Source organism: Neolamprologus brichardi, chromosome 9 (genome assembly GCF_056152115.1).
Source record: "Neolamprologus brichardi isolate AB-2024 chromosome 9, ASM5615211v1, whole genome shotgun sequence".
Taxonomy (NCBI): domain Eukaryota; kingdom Metazoa; phylum Chordata; class Actinopteri; order Cichliformes; family Cichlidae; genus Neolamprologus; species Neolamprologus brichardi.
In genome coordinates, this window is record NC_142112.1 from 34,944,568 (window position 1) to 34,966,864 (window position 22,297).

The 22,297-nt window shown below is 39.2% G+C and overlaps 1 protein-coding gene across 4 annotated transcripts in view; it reads right to left on the reverse strand.

Moving 5' to 3' along the window:
• Positions 1-624: 624 nt before the first annotated feature.
• LOC148101545 (uncharacterized) overlaps positions 625-22,297 on the reverse strand; it is a 92,675-nt gene continuing 71,002 nt past the window's right edge. For 2 of the 4 annotated variants that reach the window (XM_087846421.1, XM_087846417.1), the window contains one exon: positions 20,654-21,069. In XM_087846421.1, the coding sequence (XP_087702547.1) occupies positions 20,654-21,069 (416 nt within the window). Of the gene's footprint in view, positions 1,312-1,458; positions 2,056-8,611; positions 8,621-10,984; positions 11,290-12,320; positions 12,918-14,264; positions 14,283-20,653; positions 21,168-22,297 lie in introns of those variants that run through there. The other 2 variants (XM_087846420.1, XM_087846418.1) reach the window with 2 other exon arrangements.

The window sequence follows — 22,297 nt, forward strand, 5'->3', positions numbered from 1 at the left end:
TAAAGTGTGTCAGAGGAATTCAGCTGAGAGCCAAAGGGACTTTCTGAGGTTTGAAGCCCCGAGGCCTGTCTGTGACACCAGGACTGATCCAGAGTCATTTTTATAACACTTCAAATACATAAAGAAAACATGACATGTTACATCACTAATCATTATCTGTATTTAGAAATGCTTTGTCAAAACACTAAGACAAATGTTATATTTTACTGTGGTCTGAGATTCAGATTCAATTTTCAGAAAAGGAAAATTGTGACAAGAAAATCTCTTTCTGACTTCTTTAGAAATATATTTTTCTTTTGTTTTTTTTTTTATTCTTAGTTTTTTTTCCAGCTCAAGTCCGTAAAGTTAATCTCCAACAAGTAGGACAAAGGATCACCTGCAGCTCAGACGGAATCTACCCTCAACCTGAGATCACCTGGTCCACCAGCCCTTCATCCAGCATCACCAATAACAACACAACAGCCCATCAGACTGAGCAGCAGCTTTACAGCATCAGCAGTTCTCTGATACTTCCAAACAGTGACATGGATCTATATTACATCTGTGCAGTCAGCACTCGCAGAAACAGGAAGAGAGCAACCTTCAGAAAAAGAGATTATACATCCATCCAGTGGAACATTTTCATCAGATCTTTACAGGAGATTTGATCTGAACTCTGTGGAGCCTGATCTCAAGGGTTTTAAGTCTGACACTGAAACCAGAGGATCTTTCTGTCTCTTCAGATTCACTGTGATCCAGTGATGGGAGTGATTTCAGCCCTGAGTGATCACGCTGATGTTTGCACAGAGCAGATAATGAAGTGAATGTTTGGGCACATTGGTAACAGTGAAACAGTTTATTAGTAACGTGGGATCGTTTGTGTTCGGAGTATGAACTGAGATTCCTGAAGCTCTTGTCACACTGGTCACAGCTGTAGTTTCCTTCCATGTGTGTATGTTCATGCTTGTTACGACCATATGAGTGTGAGAAGCTTTTTTCACAGTGTCTGCACTTGTATGGTTTCTCTCCTGTGTGGACTCGTTTGTGTGATTTAAGCCCACCTTTAGATGTGAAGGATGACCCACACTGTTCACAGAGGTGCTTTTTAACCCCACTGTGAATCAGTTCATGTCGTTTTAACTCAGTTAGTGTGGTGAAGCTTCTCCCACATTCTTTGCAGTATTTCAGTTTGTCTCTACTGTGTCTACGTTGATGTCTTTTTAGGGAGCCTTGCCAACTGAAAGTTTTTCCACAGAGGTCACAACGAAAGTCTTTCCCACCACCACAGTGATGACAGGGTTGAGAACTGGATCCATCTGTGTCGCTGTGCTTCTAAACAAAGACACAAAGACAGTGTAAATCAGTCCTTCAACATCTTTATCCTGAACGTCGCCTTAAAGAAAGAGCATCTCTGCAGACGTCGTATTACATTTTACTGTTTCAGTTAACACAGATAAAGATAAAAATAAAAATACATACCTCACAGTAACTGCACTTGTAGAGTCTCTTTCTGGTGTGGATCTGTTGGTGTTGTTTCAGGTGACGTGGAGATTTAAAAGTCTTCTCACAAAGGTCACATTTATAAGGTCGTTCCTCAGTGTGGGTCAACATGTGGCGTTGTAACTGCATGTTGGTTGTACACTGTCTGCCACACTGATCACAGCAGTACACATCATGTCTGGTGTGAATGCGTAGGTGTATATTTCGGCTCTCTATGTGGCTGAACATTTTCCCACAAATGTCACAGCTGTATGCCTTAATTCCAGAGTGGGTAACTAGATGATTCTGTAAGCTGATTCTTTGAGTAAAAGCTCTGCCACACTGATCACAGCTGTACGCTTTAACTCCACTGTGTATGAGTTTGTGTGTTCTTAGGGAACTTTTCCAGGAAAAAGACTTTCCACACAAATCACAGCTGAACGGTTTCTCTCCAGTGTGGATGACCTGATGCTGTTTTAGTGAATCCTTCAAAGTAAAATCCTTCCCACACTCGTCACAGCTGTATGTTTTCTCTCTCTTTCTTCTGTGAGGTTTGTCGGCCTCCTGAGAGCGCTGACTTCTCGCTCCATGTTGGTCCTGCAGTGACAGAGATACAAACAGAGGCAGTGAGTGAAATGCAGTCGTGGAACAAACTCAACCTTCAAACTCCCTCCATTAACACTAGTTTTAAACCTGAAGGTGGAGTGTGGCACCAAACACCTTAAAGGTCTCTTGTCCCCACCCACTGGTAATAGTAACACATTACATCCAACCTGGTGTTAAAAATAATAATGACTGTTCAAACACTCTAAAATCCTGCCCGTCCCTCCTGCTGTAGACTAATAGTAATGCTAGCATGCTAACACAGTCAGAGTAGTAAGGTACACACTGTTTTATATATTTTTTATAATTTTCTAATTTATTAAACGATAATAAATCAAAAGTATCAGCTACTAGCTTGTTTCAGTGAAGGAAAATGTCATAGTCTGATTGTAACCTTAGGAATTTTTTACTTTTACTCCCTACATATATATATATATAAGTATATATACACACTATATATATATAAGTATATATACACACTATATATATATAAGTATATATACACACTATATATATATATATATATATATATATATATATATATATATATATATATATATATATTTGTGTGGAAAGTCTTTTTCCTGGAAAAGTTCCCTAAGAACACACAAACTAATCCTTACAATTATAAAACAGGCTTTTTAGTTTTGTTTTAAGGCATTTGAGGGTAGGGCTGTGCAGTATGACCAAAGTCCCATATCCCCATATAATACACTTATCGTTCCGACAACGATATAGATCACAACATTTTGCATTTTCTGTAGATTCTGTGAATCTCAATTTAGGCATTTCCATAGAAAGTTAAAAGGTGAGGATAGTTTACATAATACTTCCTCAATATTTAGCCATGGTAGATCAGAATGTTCATGTATCCAGGGAGAAAGAATCCTCGCTTGTATTGAAAGAACATAATTTTCTATGTTTGGCACTCCCCACCCGCCCAGAACTTTCGGTAACTGTAGTGTCTCCAATTTAATTTTGGGTTTTTCTCCTCCTTCCTGTTAAAAGGGAGTTTTTCCTTCCCACTGTCGCCAAAGTGCTTGCTCATAGGAGGTCATATGATTGTTGGGTTTTTCTCTGTATGTATTATTGTAGGATCCACATTACAATACAAAGCACCTTGATGCGACTGTTGTTGTGATTTGGTGCTGTATAAGTAACACTGAATTGAAAATGTAATTAATACTACTACTAATAATAAAGAATAATAATTGCTTGTGACTTCTTAATGGTTGTAAACACAATTTAAAAATACATAATAAAATGCAACACAGTCATATAACAGGTTGGGAGCATCAGAGTTTTAGACGTGACTGATTATTTGGTGAAACTGTGATATTTTCCTCACCTTCTGTGTTGAGCTCATTGTTTCCTCTGCAGTGACTCAGCTGAGTCCAGATGGCTGAAAATGTTCCTCTGCTGCTCCGTCAGACTCTTCTCCTCCTGCTGATCAGCTGGGACACAAAACAGATCTTTGTTAGGCTCCACACTGCACTGAAGAGTCAAAGTGTCTCATATGTTCATCTGACAACACAAAGTACAAATTTCACTCTGATTGCTTGTAGAAATCTTGTGAGACGTGTTGTGCTGCAAAGTGAGGAAACTCTCTCACTCACTTATACTTCAGGAGGAACTTTGTGACATTGGCTCTAATATTCTAAGCAGCCCTTTACTATGACAGGGCCAGAAAGTCCTATTTGAAGGTTTGGGAGAAGGACCATGTTAAAGGTGGATTGGGGTTTATACACTTTGTTATGATACAGGTAAGGCTGTAAGAGCCTGAGAAGGTGTCCTGAATGAACCTCTAAAACCAGTTTTCAGCTAACGACTCTGCTTCAGTCTGGAAACAGCAACTACAAGTTTAAAGACTCCATCAACAATTCACACCCAGCAACAGCCTGAACAGCTCCTCGTGTGGTTTCCACAAACAGGGACAAACCTGTTACTCCCCCACCCAACACTTTCCACACCTTCAGCCCCCCAGTTCCACCCCCCACCCCAACCATTCATAATAACAGGGCCCACACCTGATCACCACTTCACAAGTCTCTCCAGCCCCCATGGTGCCACTCTCCAAACTCCACCATTCCCCAAAGTTTGATTCTGTTCATCTGGACGTAGCTTTTGCAGTAGGAGAAACGTTTCGTCACTCATCCAAGTGACTTCTTCAGTTTCAGCTGACTGCAGGTTTCCCCAATCTTCAACAGTACATTTACATAATGACTGAAACGAGCACCACTGAAGGAACAATGGGCTGGGAGGTCAGTTATTGACCATTAATATGGAAATTCTCATGAACATTGATCAACAACCACTGATCGCTTACAGCGACTCCCCAACTCTTTGTGAATGGTACTCATGGCCATTGATCAGCAATCTTTGATCATGAGCTTTGATCAGTGGTTTCAGTGCTTTCCTTCCTGCTTTGACTGCAGCTGTGTTTGACACAGGAAGACATTTTTACATTCTTCACGATTATACTTTATTCTTTTTGGGGGAAGTGCAGCTTTAAACTTTCACATGATTCAAGTCAACCCAACAAATCAATCTGAACGATCACAAGTGGGAAAAACTTCTGTAGACAAAATGAAATAAAACCCAACATTCAATCCACAACATGATTAAAAACATTCTTCTTCCAAATCACCAAGAGCTGCACATTAACCACCACAATATATTTTTATTCTCTGTGCTTTCAAATATGAACACTGTTTACTTTCATCTCTGTTTCATTAGTTTTTGTTAACATCTTCCTGTGCATCACTTTACAGCAGCCACACTCATTAAAATGACACTTTGTAGGAGTTCACTTCCTCTCATGTGTTCATCCACAGCAGCTGGACAATAAAGTTTATTGTGACCCTGATACTGCAGCAGATCGCTCTCATCCATTTCCTGTTATCACTTCAAATAGAAATGAGGCTGTAGAGGTTTGGTGCATGCAGGAAAACAGCTGCAGGGACAATGAAAAGACTTTTCTGCTCCAACTTCTCCCAGCATGCTGAGCTAATGATTAGTTGGTGTTTTTCTCCAAACACTCTCTCACTCTTCTCTCAACGTGTTCACAATAAACTGTGAACAGACACCGAGGAGAGCAGCAGAAGACCTCATTCAGGAGCTAAACTCAACATGAACTGAACTCACAGTAAAGTTAGCTCGGTGCTTACCTTTAGATGAGCCCACAAACCGAGAGAAACTCCGTGATGAAGCTGGAACTCTTTCCAAACAGGAAACAGATCAGGGAGCAGAGACCCACGTGGTTCACGCTGATCTCAGCTACGATCCAGGAGACGAGGGTGGGCAGATCGATGCAGAAATCGATCCAAACGTCGGTTTAGTTTGTTTTATCATCCAAATTCACTCTTTTACTCGCTTTGGATGAAAAAATAGCTCCGTCTGTCATCCCGGAAGGCGCGTCGTCTTCTTTACATCGTATATTGGCGGTTGTCAAACAACATAATGGTGCATTACCGCCACCAACTGGTGTGGAGTGTGAACTGGAACGTCGACCCTCAAATCCTCCCAAACAATTTTTTCTCTTATTAAAAAGTAGAAAGTAAAAAGTTATTACAATATACATAATTATCACGTTCGTACAATATAAATATTATATTGTTCAAACGTGAAAGGTATATTGCACGAACATGAAAAGTATATTGTTAGAACAATAAACTTTTCACGTTATAACATGATATAGCTCTATTTTTCTTTTGCCTGGGTGGCAGCTCTACGCTTACGTACTCAGATGAGCTTGCCTCATCCTACAAGTTGTGCCTCCATCTCTTGTGTCGAGATCACACGCTGCACTGCCGTGCTGCTCCACCTTTTCTCTTTCATTTCTGTGTTTGTGCATGCGCAGTGTGTGAGGCTGCGTTGAGGGGCGACAGGATCTCAAACAGGTTTGATTATCATGTGACCATACGATTGATGATTGTGAGCTGGTCGTGAGGTGTTAACTGCTTTTTGTTACCCCATGTATACGACACGATGCACACACGATTAAGGCTGATCCCCAAAACAGTTGCGCAACTGAAAAATCGGCTCAAAATGGGCCAAAAGTTGTCCAGTGTATGGCCAGCTTTTGGAGGCTAGCTCCAAACAAACATCTGCAGCTTGGCAATGTATACAGCACTATAATGACCAGACCTAATTATTTTGAAAACCTTACATCTTTCCACAGGTCTTCACTTCATCAGACATCAACTAGACACAGAGCTGGATGAGGTCAGCACAAACAGCGGCCTATTCGATGAAGATGGTGGATCCATGGGGTCAGGAAAGCCAGAAGCAGGGCTGGAGAGGTACCTTTCATGTCCATTCACTGGAGGTGTGGATCTATTGCATGGCTTTCCTCACATCAAGAAGCTGTCGATCAAAGTCAATACAGCTCTTCCTGCATCTGGAGCTTGTGAAGGACTTCTCAGTCATGCAGGACTCCTGTTCACTGCTAAACAGCCACAGCTTCACAGAAAGAATCTTGAGAGCAAACTGCTGCTGAAGCTTAACCATCACCTCACTGAGTGAAGAAATGGCACATTTTTACTAAATATGCAGAAATAGATGCACACCCATACAATTTATGGTAAACTGAGCTGCCTTGTATGTACATATGTTGAAGATGCCTCGTTCTAATGTTTTCTCTGAGGCTGCTGTGCCATTTGGAGCAAAAATGAATATAAAGTTTACATCATATCTTGTCGCTGGAAATTATTTGCACTGTTTATATATTTATATTATTTACTGTAGGTATTGGTGAAAAAAGCTTTATGTTGTGAAAAACTAAAATCTGGAAATTAGAATTGTTGTGCCTTATTTTGTTGATGTTTTTACATATATTCCTTTTGAAAATGGTAACATTTGTATATTTATTTATTTTTGTTTGTCTGATAACATTTATTTAAAAAATAAATCGGACATTTCAAACAGTTACTCGGTACTTGAGTAGTCTTTTTGCCAAGTACTTTTTTACTCTTACTTGAGTAACTTTTTTGACGACTACTTTTCACTTTTACTTGAGTAATAATATTTTAAAGTAATGCTACTCTTACGTGAGTACAATTTTTGGATACTCGACCCAACTCTGATTGTTCCTGGTTTCTGTTCTCTTCCTGCGGCTCACCTCACCTATTCTCATGTTTCCATGTCTCAGTGTTGAGACTGCGTCTCTGTGTCTGTCTTGTATTTCCTCTTTTACTTTGACAGTCTGTGTCTTGTGTCACGTCTTCAGCTCTGCTCCCCGCCTCGTCACGTCTGATTAATCAAAGCTGTGTTCCCACCTGTTCTCCATCCTCTCATTGTCCTCTTTGTGTATATTTGCTGTATTTCCTTCTGCTCCCTGTCGGATCGTTCGTTTGTCATCCCGGTGTTTCACTCTGCATTTCCTCCTCAGTGTTGTCTCATGCTCCTTGTTCCTGGTTGTCAGCTTTTTGCTATGTTCTCCATGTTTCACTTGATCCTTTGTTTAGCTGTTTCCAGTTTAGGTTTTCCTTCGTCTGTTATTATTTTTTCCATGTAATTCTCAAAGCAGTAATAATATGTTGAGTTTAATGAGTATGGTTTACTTTAGATTTTTTTCATATATGTTTTTGACCCTAAACTAAAAACATTTTCTATGACAGCTTTGAACGCTCACGTTGTTCCTGATATTCTCAGATCTTCCCCGCTGGTTCTTTCCTGTCAACGAATATTTTTTTCCAATATTCCCAAACTGCACTGATAGAAACTTGAAAAGACTTAAACAACAAAACCAAAGAAGCTGGAATTGAACTAGCAGCTGAAATAATTTTCTCTCTTGACTCATCAGAACAGGAACTTTCATAGATGGAAAACCTGCTTTAGATTTGTGTTTTGAAGTCATCTGACTTACACACACTAATCTGCACTACACAATGCCTTTGAATGGGTGTTTTCATGTATCAGACTCTTGTTCACACTCTAGATTTATGACACAGTACAGAACAAAACACAGTTAAAGGGATGGAGGAACTTTTTTCTGTTTTACATTGGGATTAAAGTTTCAGCCATTTCAGTTATTTTTTATATCTAATATGTCATTTTTATCTGAGGTAGACGTCTCTGGCTGGACACTGACTTTGATGCTCAGCTTTACGGTACAGTGCAGCTTTTCCTACACAATATACAAAATACTTCTCAAATCACATCTCATGGTTATATTAAGTATTTTATGCTGTGTTTTGTCAACATAGTGAAAACACACTAATGAAAACAAACAGCTGCTTATGTTGATTATGAGTTTAATATCCAGCTGTTGCACTAAATGAAAAACACTTAAAATGAGCAGTGTTACAATTTATGAAGCTGATCAAAGATTTTATTACTAAAACATGCAGGAGTGGTTTTTAACTTAAAGGAGCCATAATAAGTCATGATACATTAATACAATATGCATAAGAGGGCAAACCATGTTTCATTCATACATCATTCTACCAGTAATCTAGTTCATCAGTTTGTAGATTCACATAACAAAAGTAATTTTTGTTACAGGTTTTTCAATCACGTTTGTTTTTGTGTGAAGACGAACTACACGTACCAGACCTTTCTTATCTGCAAAGGTTGTTATAATTTTTTCAGAATACCCAAGACCCTCGAGGTTTTTACATTGGGATCTAACCATGACAACATCTCCAGGCACAAAACAACTTTTCATTTTTATCCATTTCTGTCATTCTTGTAGCAATGGTAAATATTCTCAAATCCACAGTTTCCAGAGAGGTCTGAAATGTACTGGATTTGTTCCCACCTTCTTTTAGGAGTAAAAAGTCTTTTTTTGTCAAATAGTCCTGGAGGGAGAGCTGGTTTTCACTTCATGACAAGCAATAACTTTGTGATGTTGCATTCAACATGAGTTAGTATCTAAAAAGTAATCCCTTCAAGGTGCACGGCTCTGCTTGTCATGCAAGTGAACACTACTACATACCGTTTTACAATACTACGCTGTACTGTTGGCTGGGTTTTCCTTCATACAGTTTACAGAACAAACATTTTGCTATGACCCTTTGCACAGCTGAAACTTCATTTGTTTTCCAAAATCTGGGAAACATGCTCTTTGGCCAGTCCTCTTGAAGATCCCGTTTCATTTTTCTCTCAGTTTAAATATAAACTTTTGAATCAGAATTTTAATGTTAGCTGGCATGCTTAACTCCTCCAAACACTGCGGTTCCTTCGTAGCATTGCAACACTATGTATAGATATAGACGATATAGATGTCATTGTCATGGTTCTGGGTCATTTGACGCAGCGTTTTGAGTTTGTTGTGTATTTGGTGTCTATCATGTATTAAGCCAGCGGTCCCCAACCTTTTTTGGGCCATGGACCAGTTTAATGTCAAAACATATTTTCCCAGACAGACATTTAAGGTGTTGCAGATAAATACAAAAGAATAAAATGATATGACCAAGACAAAAACTGTGGTATTTTGTAAATATAACAATAAACCTGTATTCACTAACTTTATTAGAAGCCTCCTTCTGAAAATGGGCCAACAACAGAGTAACATCCTCCTCTCTGCCTCTTAATGCTCTCTGGCCGCTAATGGTAACGTGTAAGCATTTGAAATTTATTCATAACACATGGGAGAAGTCGCAGGGGAACTGAGTTAATGATTAAAAACTCTGAAAACCATAAATTTCATGCCCGAGCCTCAACTCTTGCGACCTGGTACGAAACAAATGACGGACCGCTGGTCTAAGCTCACATCCATCATGGACAACACCTCCCACCTCTGCATGAGACGGTACAAGCACTGAGCAGCTCGTTCAGCAGTAGACTTCTACACCCACAGTGTAGGAAGGAGCGTTACTGCAGGTCATTCTTACCAGCAGCTGTCAGACTCTAACCAGGGGTGCACATAACTTTTTTAGTGAGCTACTCAGGAGACGGTTTTTAGTACGCATTGAAAACGCTCTATTGCAGATATGCTACAAGTCACTGTTATCACTTGTAGCCAGTTGCATTATAATGGCTGGCAGGTGGTCTTCATCCCTCCATGTATTATGAGACTTACCCAGTTTTACAAAGGGGAGCCCATTTTCTTCACACAGCTTCTTCAGTGTAGCATTTTTTTAATTTTTTTTTTACAAATAAAACGGCAGCAGCTTGACCACACAGTGATTAAACGTCTCACGGTAAGGATCCTTGTGATCAACTGATTTTAAGCAATCTTCCAGTGTGTGTGCTGTGCACAGAATGTGCACAAGGGAGTCTCCAACTGTAGCAAGTTGCCGGAGTTTTGGCACAACGCCATTGGACATAGCCACGTTGATAGCAGCCTCGTTTGTGCACGCAGCGACCAACTTTGTTGTCCAGTCATCCAAGCCTGTGTCCTCAAGAAGTCTCACAAGTTCATCCCTATGCGGTGCGGTCAACACCCAGTTTAATCAGTCCAAGAAAGTCAGAGGTAAACTCTCCTTTGCTGGACAGACACAATGTCAATGATTTCCTGCTCGACGACCACAGATCCATCGGAAAGCATCCCCCAAAATTCAGCAAACTGCAATTTGGCTCCTAACCACCCGCTGATGGTGTGATGCTCTGAACGATCAGTGCCCCCTTCACGTGAATGATATGCACGTCTGACATTTACTCCTAGCCACTACAATAATAATATCCTCAGAATATAAATGTGGACATTTCTTCTCAGCTAGCTTGTTTATTAGCAATGACTTGCACCACATTTCAGTGCACTCATTGTTAGCATTGTTAGCATCTGAACTCTGTGGAGCCGGATCTCAAGGGTTTTAAGTCTGACACTGAAACCAGAGGATCTTTCTGTCTCTTTAGATTCACTGTGATCCAGTGATGGGAGTGATTTCAGCCCTGAGTGATCACGCTGATGTTTGCACAGAGCAGACAATGAGGTGAATGTTTTGGCACATTGGTAACAGTGAAACAGTTTATTAGTAACGTGGGATCGTTTGTGTTCGGAGTATGAACTGAGATTCCTGAAGCTCTTGTCACACTGGTCACAGCTGTAGTTTCCTTCCATGTGTGCACGTTCATGCTTGTTACGACTACCTGAATGTGAGAAGCTTTTTTCACAGTGTCTGCACTTGTATGGTTTCTCTCCTGTGTGGACTCGTTTGTGTCTTTTAAGGGTGACTGCAGTGATGAAAGATGACCCACACTGATCACAGAGGTGCTTTTTAACCCCACTGTGAATGAGTTCATGACGTTTTAAGTAACTTGATGTGGTGAAGCTTCTCCCACATTCTTTGCAGTATTTTAGTTTGTCTCCAGTATGTCTATGTTGATGTGTTTTTAGGGCGGCTTGCCAACTGAAAGTTTTTCCACAAAGGTCACAACGAAACCCTTTCCCACCACCACAGTGATGACAGGGTTGAGAACTGGATCCATCTGTGTCGCCCTTCCTCTAAACAAAGACACAAAGACAGTGTAAGTCAGTCCTTCAACATTTTTATCCTGAACGTCGCCTGAAATAAAGAGCATCTCTGCAGACGTCCAATTACATTTTACTGTTTCAGTTAACACACTCAGTTTACTGGGCTGCAATAACTACAATACTACCATCATAATACTACAGTAATACTTATTTCATGTTACAACAACATCTGAGTTACACTAAAGTACTACTATGCTAATATTTGCAGGGTACCAACACAGTGCTAAACTCCTAATGTAACACTGCAGTAATACTAATTTAATACTGCATTAATAACAATGTAACTGTGCAGTTAAAACACTCAGCTGAATGGGACACATACTACAGACAAATACTACTACCCCCATGACACTGCAATTATAATATTAAATGAGTATTTTAACACTAATGTCTAAAACTACTAAAGTTAAAAACAAGCAATGATACTACTGCTACAATATTACAATACCATTATGTAACGATACAACTGTTAACCATAAGAGAAGATTACTGAATGGTTTGGTTTTGAGCTTATTTTCATTTGTGTTTTATTTTATTACATGTGTTCCTGACAGAGGAATCAGGATTTGTAAACAAAAGGCCATTTATGCTGAAATAATAACAATATCATTATATACCAGGAAACTGCCTGAACATTACATAACATTATCATATTAATTTTCAAAACTTTTAGTTTTTCATGATTCTGTAAACAAAAATCATAACTGAAATGAAAATCTGAATAATCACTCAGAGCTACTTTTCCATGCAGTAGAATTGCTAACATGCTAACACAGTTTAATGAGCAGAGTTGTTCCAAACAGTCAGACTAAAATGACAAGATAAAAATATAAATACATACCTCACAGTAACTGCACTTGTAGAGTCTCTTTCTGGTGTGGATCTGTTGGTGTTGCCTCAGGTAACGTGGAGCTTTAAAAGTCTTCTCACACAGGTCACATTTATAAGGTCTCTCCTCAGTGTGGGTAAACATGTGTTGTTGTAAGTGTGTGCCCGTTATAAACTGTTTATCACACTGTTCACAGCAGTACACATAATGTCTGGTGTGAATGTTTAGGTGTGTATTTCGGCTCCTTATGTGGCTGAACATTTTTCCACAAATCTCACAGCTGTATGCCTTAATTCCAGAGTGGGTAACTAGATGATTCTGTAAGTGGCTCCTTTGAGTAAAAGTTCTGCCACACTGATCACAGCTGTACGCTTTAACTCCACTGTGGATGAGTTGGTGTTGTTTTAGGGAACGCTCCCAGGAAAAAGATTTTCCACACAAGTCACAGCTGAACGGTCTCTCTCCAGTGTGGATGACCTGATGACGTTTTAGTTCAGCCTTCACAGTAAACTCCTTCCCACACTCGTCACAGGTGTATGTTTTCTCTCTCTTTCTTCCGTGAGGTTTGTCGGCCTCCTGAGAGCGCTGACTTCTCGCTCCATGTTGGTCCTGCAGTGACAGAGATACAAACAGAGGCAGTGAGTGAAATGCAGTCGTGGAACAAACTCAACCTTCAAACTCCCTCCATTAACACTAGTTTTAAACCTGAAGGTGGAGTGTGGCACCAAACACCTTAAAGGTCTCTTGTCCCCACCTGCTGGTAGTAGAAACACATTACATCCAACCTGGTGTTAAAAATAATTCATGACTGTTCAAACACTCTAAAATCCTGCCCATCCTTCCTGCAGTAGACAAATATTAAGACTAGCATGCTAACACACTCAGAAAAGTAATAAATGTTTACCAGGTCTATACTTTTTTAAAAAATACGCACAAGATAAGAAGTTGCAATGCGTGTTTGCGTACATAAGATTTTCTGGAGGAGGACAGACATTTGTTTAGAACTCTTAAAGATGTCGAAGAAGCTCCTTTAAGCAATTACTTTGGTGTTCCTCCACCTCCAAAGAAATGTCAGAAGGAGTCCGAACCACAAAAGAAGCACATATTCTCGGAAAAGTGGCTGCAGGAGGTGAGCTGGCTTCAAACAAATGATGAACGCACAGAGATGTGGTGCAGAATGTGTCGTGAAAATCCCACTCTAGCGGACAAAAACACTGCCTTTTATATGGACGCAAACGCGCGTTGCAACTTCTTATCTGGTGCGCGTCTTTTATTTTGACAGCGAATGCGCACATGCGGACCACTTATGTGCACCCGTGTAAATAACATGATGTTCTGCCGGGTGTGTTGTTGGTTTTCCCTCAAGAAATGCATTATTGCTCAGTCTGCAAAATCTTTCCCAGAACAAACACCAATTGCAAATAACATACTAAAAATAAACCTGAAAAATCTGTTTAGAACAGCGTACAATGTTGCAAAGAGTGAACTACCACTGGCACAATTTATCAGTTTTTGCAAACTTCAAAAAGCAAATGGCCTAGATGTTGGTTCCTCTTGCCTCTTACCTGTGACTTAGGTGGAAATTTCAAATTCAGGATCTGACACAGACTGATTCATGTTCTACACAGTTCTTACAAGTTCATAGAAATTTCTGTTCAGTTAGAACCAAGTATTTGAGTTGATGATTGTAATTTTTATACAATGTTGTAATTTGTGTTTCAACAATTTTTTGATTAATGTTTTGTTTCCATTGCAATATTATACTTTAATGTATAATATTGTAATGGAAACAAAACAGGAAACAAAACATCAACCAAAAAATTGCTCTCTTTTTTATTGGGGCTACTTAAATTTATTTTGGGCTACCAAAAAGTCCCTGCCCGAAAGGCTACCAGGGAATATTAAAATTTTGCGAGCCCTGCTGATTATTTGGTGAAACTGTGATATTTTCCTCACCTTCTGTGTTGAGCTCATTGTTTCCTCTGTAGTGACTCAGCTGAGTCCAGATGGCTGAAAATGTTCCTCTGATGCTCCGTCAGACTCTTCTCCTCCTGCTGATCAGCTGGGACACAAAACAGATCTTTGTTAGGCTCCACACTGCACTGAAGAGTCAAAGTGTCTCATATGTTCATCTGACAACACAAAGTACAAATTTCACTCTGATTGCTTGTAGAAATCTTGTGAGACGTGTTGTGCTGCAAAGTGAGGAAACTCTCTCACTCACTTATACTTCAGGAGGAACTTTGTGACATTGGCTCTAATATTCTAAGCAGCCCTTTACTATGACAGGGCCAGAAAGTCATAAAGTCCTATTCTTCTCCAAAATCACCAAGAGCTGCACATTAACCACCACAATATATTTTTATTCTCTGTGCTTTCAAATATGAACACTGTTTACTTTCATCTCTGTTTCATTAGTTTTTGTTAACATCTTCCTGTGCATCACTTTACAGCAGCCAGACTCATTAAAATGACACTTTGTAGGAGTTCACTTCCTCTCATGTGTTCATCCACAGCAGCTGGACAATAAAGTTTATTGTGACCCTGATACTGCAGCAGATCGCTCTCATCCATTTCCTGTTATCACTTCAAATAGAAATGAGGCTGTAGAGGTTTGGTGCAGGCAGAAAAACAGCTGCAGGGACAATGAAAAGACTTTTCTGCTCCAACTTCTCCTAGCATGCTGAGCTAATGATTAGTTGGTGTTTTTCTCCAAACACTCTCTCACTCTTCTCTCAACGTGTTCACAATAAACTGTGAACAGACACCGAGGAGAGCAGCAGAAGACCTCATTCAGGAGCTAAACTCAACATGAACTGAACTCACAGTAAAGTTAGCTCGGTGCTTACCTTTAGATGAGCCCACAAACCGAGAGAAACTCCGTGATGAAGCTGGAACTCTTTCCAAACACAGGAAACAGATCAGGGAGCAGAGACCCACGTGGTTCACGCTGATCTCAGCTACGAACCAGGAGACAAGGGTGGGTAGATCGATGCAGATATCGATCCAAACGTTGGTACTACTTTATTCTCTTTGAATGAAGAAGCAGCTCTCTGTGCAAACACCTCCTCTCGTGGAGCGTCCTCACTTTGCTCCGCCCTCTTCTTCTTCTTTCTATTGTTTATTGGTGGTTGTCAAACAACAACATGGTGCATTACCGCCACCAACTGGTGTGGAGTGTGAACTGGAACATCGACCCTCACATCCTCCCAAACAATTTATTCTCTTTTAAAAACTGGAATAAGGGCTGATAACTTTCACTTCTTGAGTCCTTTTGCTGTAAATCAATAAGATCCAGTTTCATTTTTATGTTACTGAGGTTTTGGATCAGTTACTTTCTCACAGTATAATATAACATGTTCAATAGTTTTCTCTTTTTTTAATGATTTGAATGATTTGAATGGAGGTTATAATCCACCATCACTGAACTGAAACAAATATCTAAGTAGGAAGTCATCAGTTCAGTTTCTGATCAATTTCAGGGTATTTTATTGTACTGGCGAAGTTGTTTTGATGATTTTAGGTTTCCTTAGTGGTTATATTAATGTTATGAAATTGTATTTTATTTTTTATTAGTTCATGTATGTATTTCCTTTTATATATAGCACTAATTTACAATGGGAGTTTCCAAGTTGTGTTATTGCAGGGTAAATGTTATTTAGAGATTTGTAAACATATTCCAATAATATCTTTTAACAGGAGTGACTGATTTTAAAAATGGGATTCTTTATGTCTGTGTAATATTTCATTAATCTCTGTTATTCTGTTATTTCTCTCCATACTCAACCTTGTTTTTGTTTTCCCTATAAAACACAGTTATACATCACATATTATAAATCTGACTTTGATAAATATTTAGATCTTCACACATTTCAGGGTCCAAGTGTGAGTTGACTGAAGTGTTTGTTTTTATCCCCACAACTTCCTAAACATTTTACTGTAATGCATAAACAGAAACGAAAAATCTAAAACATGATATATGCATTACTATCTTCAGCCTCTAGGGGTCATTTTTGTTCAGGAAGTACATTCTCCTCCGATAAGCAGCTAAAAGCACTTCTCTAACCAAAGGCTGTAAATAGACAACGTAAAAGTTTAGAAACAATAAAACAGAACAGATTCACAGAAGCCACAGTGATGTTAAACATACACCACTGACAGAAAACATTACAGGTGAGTTTCAAAAACAATAACACTAATACAGGGTTAAAGTTTATGAAACTGATGAAAGATTTTATTACCTTTTAAAATACTAGTACTATTTGAAATACAAAACCTGAGAAACACAGAGGAAAGGCTGCTGAACACAGATGCACAGCAGGTGAGGAGGAGCTCGATGGAAATGAGCAAATAATGCTTGAATACAAATTTTGTTTTGCTGGAAAACTGAACAACCCAGCGCATTCAGGAGTTCGAGAACACAGAGCAGACAGTCAACACTGAACTCGAGTCTTTACAGTGAGAAAACTCCCACTTTGGAACTAAAAGAACAGAAATGCTTGATTCATTATAATCTCCTTTATTTTTATTTGAAAAATATCAGCTAAAGAGAATAAATAAATTAAATTGCTGCACATTTGGCAGACTAACATTTTAAGATTATTCAAAAAATCAAATTTATATTTTAATAACATTAAACGTAAAGAGTCAAGTGGAAGTTTTTCTAAAGTTATTTCATGATAATTATATTATGAAAAGCAGATTTTTGACATTTTAAGTTTTCCCGTTTTCAGATAAAATAAACATACACAAAACAAAAGCAAACAACAAGAACACAAAGCTGGAAAACCCACCCGATTGACCAAAAGCAACTCAAAATACTCCCACACAACAGAACCTCCTCTATTCCTCGCTGGCTCCATATCTCTCAGCAGAGGCAGAGGCAGACATCACATACACCCAGGGCTTAGCCCTAAAGGGCAGTATGCATGTAGGATTGGGGGGGTAGAAATGACTGAAAGATTTATTGGCTCTGTTTCAAGTTTTGTTCAAAAAAAGAATGACTTCATATAGGGAAAAATATATATCACATATGCAGGACACCTTAAACTAGTTTTTTAATTGCAGCGGCGCTGCAGACCACGCCCCGCCACACACATTAACCAGTTAAAATACATATTTAGGCAATATCTATTTTTCTTTTTCTTTTAGCAAGATAGTGCTTTTTTTTCCCAATATCTTTTAAAAGCCAGGTCAAGGCTCCAAAAGCCCAAAGGCGATATAAGGGTGGCGGCTCACAACAGTTTTTGTTTGCTACATGGATCATTTTATTTCAGCTGGGTGTTTTTCCCTTTGTTATATTTCTTTAAGAGTTCAAAATGTGTTAATTACATAAATAAAATGTAATTTTCTCTGTAGCACTTCATGGATTTCATAAGCAACACACCTTATTTGTTCACACAAAGCATAAAAGTAAAAAACAATATATACAGTGTTATCTTCATTTTAGATGTTAAAAAGTATTTGCGGCTCCCAGTGTTTTCTTTTGTGTGGAAACCGGGTCCAAATGGCTCTTTGGGTGTCAAAAGATTGCTGACCCCTGGTCAAGACTTAATTAATTACTTTCTTGAGCCTTGCAATTAGACCCTTTTCACCAGCCTCAGCTTATAGATAATGCGAATCACTCAGGACTCGCTCACCTCCTCCCTCCTGGCTTACAGCTTCTTCTTCTTCTTGGTTGGCAACCAATGTTAAGGCGCATTACCGCCCCCTGGCTCAGAGCTCAGTGGATGTTTAGAAGAAAAAAAAAAAGTACACACACACACACACACACACACACACACACACATATATATATATATATATATATATATATTTGAGACATTTAAGGAAAATACCAATAAAATAAAAATAAACAAAATAAATATTCCTTTTAGAAATTTTTTTGCTCTTTTTTGCTCTATAAAATAGTTGTTTTCTTATAGAATCACTCATCTTAGCAGTAGGATAGACATAAAAAAAGAGAAACAAATTAAGTTTGAGTGAAAATGTACATTTTTTCCACTCTATGGTCAACTGACTTAGTGAATCAAATGACTCAAAGAACCCGATTCACTTTGGTGCATGACTCATTAAAACTCGATTCAGTAAAAGGAATCGAATTTACCATCACAATTGTCACTTGCTTTGCTCGACTGAGCGGACTTCCTGTTCAATAGGGTTAGGGTTAGTTTTTTTTTTTTTTCAAAATAAAGGCGTTTCTAAAGTGCATTACTTGGAGCAACCACAGAGCATGTTGTAAACACATAATGAATAACAACTGACTGAGAATGATATTTTAGTGATACATTTTACAACTTTTAGTAATAACAGAACAGTGTCAATAATTAATTAATTACATGTATCATAAATATTTATGTAATTAATTATTGCCACATTTAATTCATTATTTAAGGGTGTATTTAATTAATTCGTTATGGCAGTTCCATAAGATTCAAGAATTACATGATTTCTGTAAAATATATAAATATTATATATATAATAATAAACAGAAAGGAGTTGTGACAACAAAACCTCAGCAAGCTATCTACTGGAGCGGTAGGTCCCTGAACGTGTTCCACTTACATTTTGTTAATTTGGTGGAGGTGTGGACTTGTGGACATGTGGTGGACTCAGCCACTGTTTGCTGATATTTCTTAAGGGGTGTCGCCAACTTGTAAACAGGTAACTGAACAACACATATGAAGCCATGTGGGAGGAATATTCCTGCTGTGGTCAGTCGTTCAGTGTAGGGGATGTCCTGTTTTCATCCTGTCTCCCACTTACAATTAGAGATGGGCAGTAAGGTGTAATCCGATTACTTTTTTCAAGTAACGAGTAAAGTAAGGGATTACTATTGCAAAAACGGTAATTAGATTTCCGTTACTTTCCTGTAGGAACGCTGCGTTACCGCGTTACTAAAACTTTGATTTTTTTGCGAGAATGTCTCATGACAACAAGTTTTAAAAGGAGACTTGTCCATTTGATTACATTTTGTATGATGGATTATGTAGAAAAAGTAGAATTGGGCTAAAAGATCTATCGCTTTATCACCTATTCAGGTTGTAAATTGTGTTTTTAAAAAGTAACTAAGTAATTAATTACTTTTGAAAATAAGTAATCAGTAAAGTAACAGGATTACTTTTTGGGGGAAGTAATCAGTAATTAGTTACTGATTACTTTTGTCAAGTAACTTGACCAACACTGCTTACAATCATACAGCTTTACAGTTTTAACCGTATTTCACGGCGGGGAGCACCACCGGCATGTTCGTTAGAGCAGACCCAAAAACTGGAGGTTAAAGAATGGAAAACACAAACTTTGTACAAAAACCTCTTGTGTTTTTATTTTTAGCAGTCTCTTTTTTTCTGCAAAATGATAACCAAGTTAGCCTTTTCTGTTGATACAACATAACTCCTTTGGTTGGAACCGGTGCTACACTGGCAGGGCTAGAGGCCAGGACTCCACTCTTCGGGTTCTTGGGGGATGTTGCTAACTCCAGGTCCGATAACAGGCACCACATCTGCAGTAGATGTGCTCGGTGTGAGGTCTTGCAGCAAGCTATCAAATACGGTGCATTTTCTAGCTTTTACAAAAACGCTATGCATCACCAGGTGCTTCATCAGATGCTGTGAAGGACAGCCAGACTTTTGAGTGCTTCGCCTTGGGCATTTTTAATCTTTAGCTCTCTGTTCGAGGGTGTTTTGGTACCATTCTTTATTCATGGCTGTGTTTTGGGGCAAAATTGTGAGCCCACTCCCTTGGATGAGAAGAAACCCCACACATGAATGGTCTCAGGATGCTTTACTGTTGGCATGACACAGGACTGATGGTAGCGTTCACCTTTTCTTCTCTGCACAAGCCTTTTTCCAGATGCCCCAAACAATCGGAAAGAGACTTCATCTGAGAATATGACTTTGCCCCAGTCCTCAGCAGTCCATTCACCATGTTTACATGATTTTTGATAAATTAAATCATGTTAACATGAAATGAACAGAAAAGGAAAATTGTGTTCTGACTTCTTTAGAAATATATTTTTCTTTTGGTTTTTTTTTTATTCTTAGTTTTTTTTCCAGCTCCAGTCCGTAAAGTTAATCTCCAACAAGTAGGACAAAGGATCACCTGCAGCTCAGACGGGATCAACCTGAGCTCACCTGGTCCACCAGCCCTTCATCCACCATCACCAACAACAACACAACAGCCCATCAGACTGACCAGCAACTTTACAGCATCAGCAGTTCTCTGATACTTCCAAACAGTGACATGGATCTATATTACATCTGTGCAGTCAGCACTGGCAGAAACAGGAAGAGAGCAACCTTCAGAAAAAGAGATTATACATCCATCCATCCAGTGGAACATTTTCATCAGATGTTTACAGGAGATTCGATCTGAACTCTGTGGAGCCTGATCTCAAGGGTTTTAAGTCTGACACTGAAACCAGAGGATCTTTCTGTCTCTTCAGATTCACTGTGATCCAGTGATGGGAGTGATTTCAGCCCTGCGTGATCACGCTGATGTTTGCACAGAGCAGATAATGAAGTGAATGTTTGGGCACATTGGTAACAGTGAAACAGTTTATTAGTAACGTGGGATCGTTTGTGTTTGGAGTATGAACTGAGATTTCTGAAGCTCTTGTCACACTGGTCACAGCTGTAGTTTCCTTCCATGTGTGCACGTTCATGATAGTTACGACCACTTGATTGTGAGAAGCTTTTGTCACAGTGTCTGCACTTGTATGGTTTCTCTCCTGTGTGGACTCGTTTGTGTGATTTAAGCCCACCTTTAGATGTGAAGGATGACCCACACTGTTCACAGAAGTGCTTTTTAACCCCACTGTGAATCAATTCATGTAGTTTTAAATCAGTTGGTGTGGCGAAGCTTCTCCCACATTCTTTGCAGTATTTCAGTTTGTCTACAGTGTGTCTACGTTGATGTCTTTTTAGGGAGCCTTGCCAACTGAAAGTTTTTCCACAGAGGTCACAACGAAAGTCTTTCCCACCACCACAGTGATGACAGGGTTGAGAACTGGATCCATCTGTGTCGCTCTGCTTCTAAACAAAGACACAAAGACAGTGTAAGTCAGTCCTTCAACATTTTTATCCTGGACGTCGCCTGAAATAAAGAGCATCTCTGCAGACGTCCAATTACATTTTACTGTTTAACGCACTCAGTTTACTGGGCTGCAGTAACTACGATACTACCACCATAATACTACAGTAATACTAAAATCATAACTGAAATGAAAATCTGAATAATCACTCAGAGCTGCTTTTTCTATGCAGTAGAATTGCTAACATGCTAACACAGTTTAATGAGCAGAGTTGTTCCAAACAGTCAGGCTAAAATGACAAGATAAAAATATAAATACATACCTCACAGTAACTGCACTTGTAGAGTCTCTTTCTGGTGTGGATCTGTTGGTGTTCTCTCAGGTAATGTGGAGATTTAAAAGTCTTCTCACACAGGTCACATTTATAAGGTCTCTCGTCAGTGTGGGTAAACATGTGGCGTTGTAACTGCGTGTTGGTTGTAAGTTGTTTGCCACACTGATTACAGCAGTACACATCATGTCCGGTGTGAATGCGTAGATGTCTATTTAGATTCCGTATATGGCTGAAAGTTTTGCCACAGATGTCACAGCTGTATGCCTTAATTCCAGAGTGGGTAACTAGATGACTCTGTAAGCTGCTACTGTGAATAAAAGCTCTGCCACACTGATCACAGCTGTACGCTTTAACTCCACTGTGGATGAGTTGGTGATATTTTAGAGCAGTGGTTCCCAAACTTTTTTTGCTGGGCCCCCCTTGTTTTACAAGAAAAATGTTCGCGCCCCCCTCGCGTGCACGCGTGCACGCGCGCACGCGCGCACGAACACATCCTCCAACCACACACACCCATATTTTGCTCCATTGCGGTTTATTTCACACCTCAAACATTTAGTAAACAATTAAGCAAATACAAGTAATCTGCAATAAATTACAGGTAGTAAGAAAATAAACTACTAACTC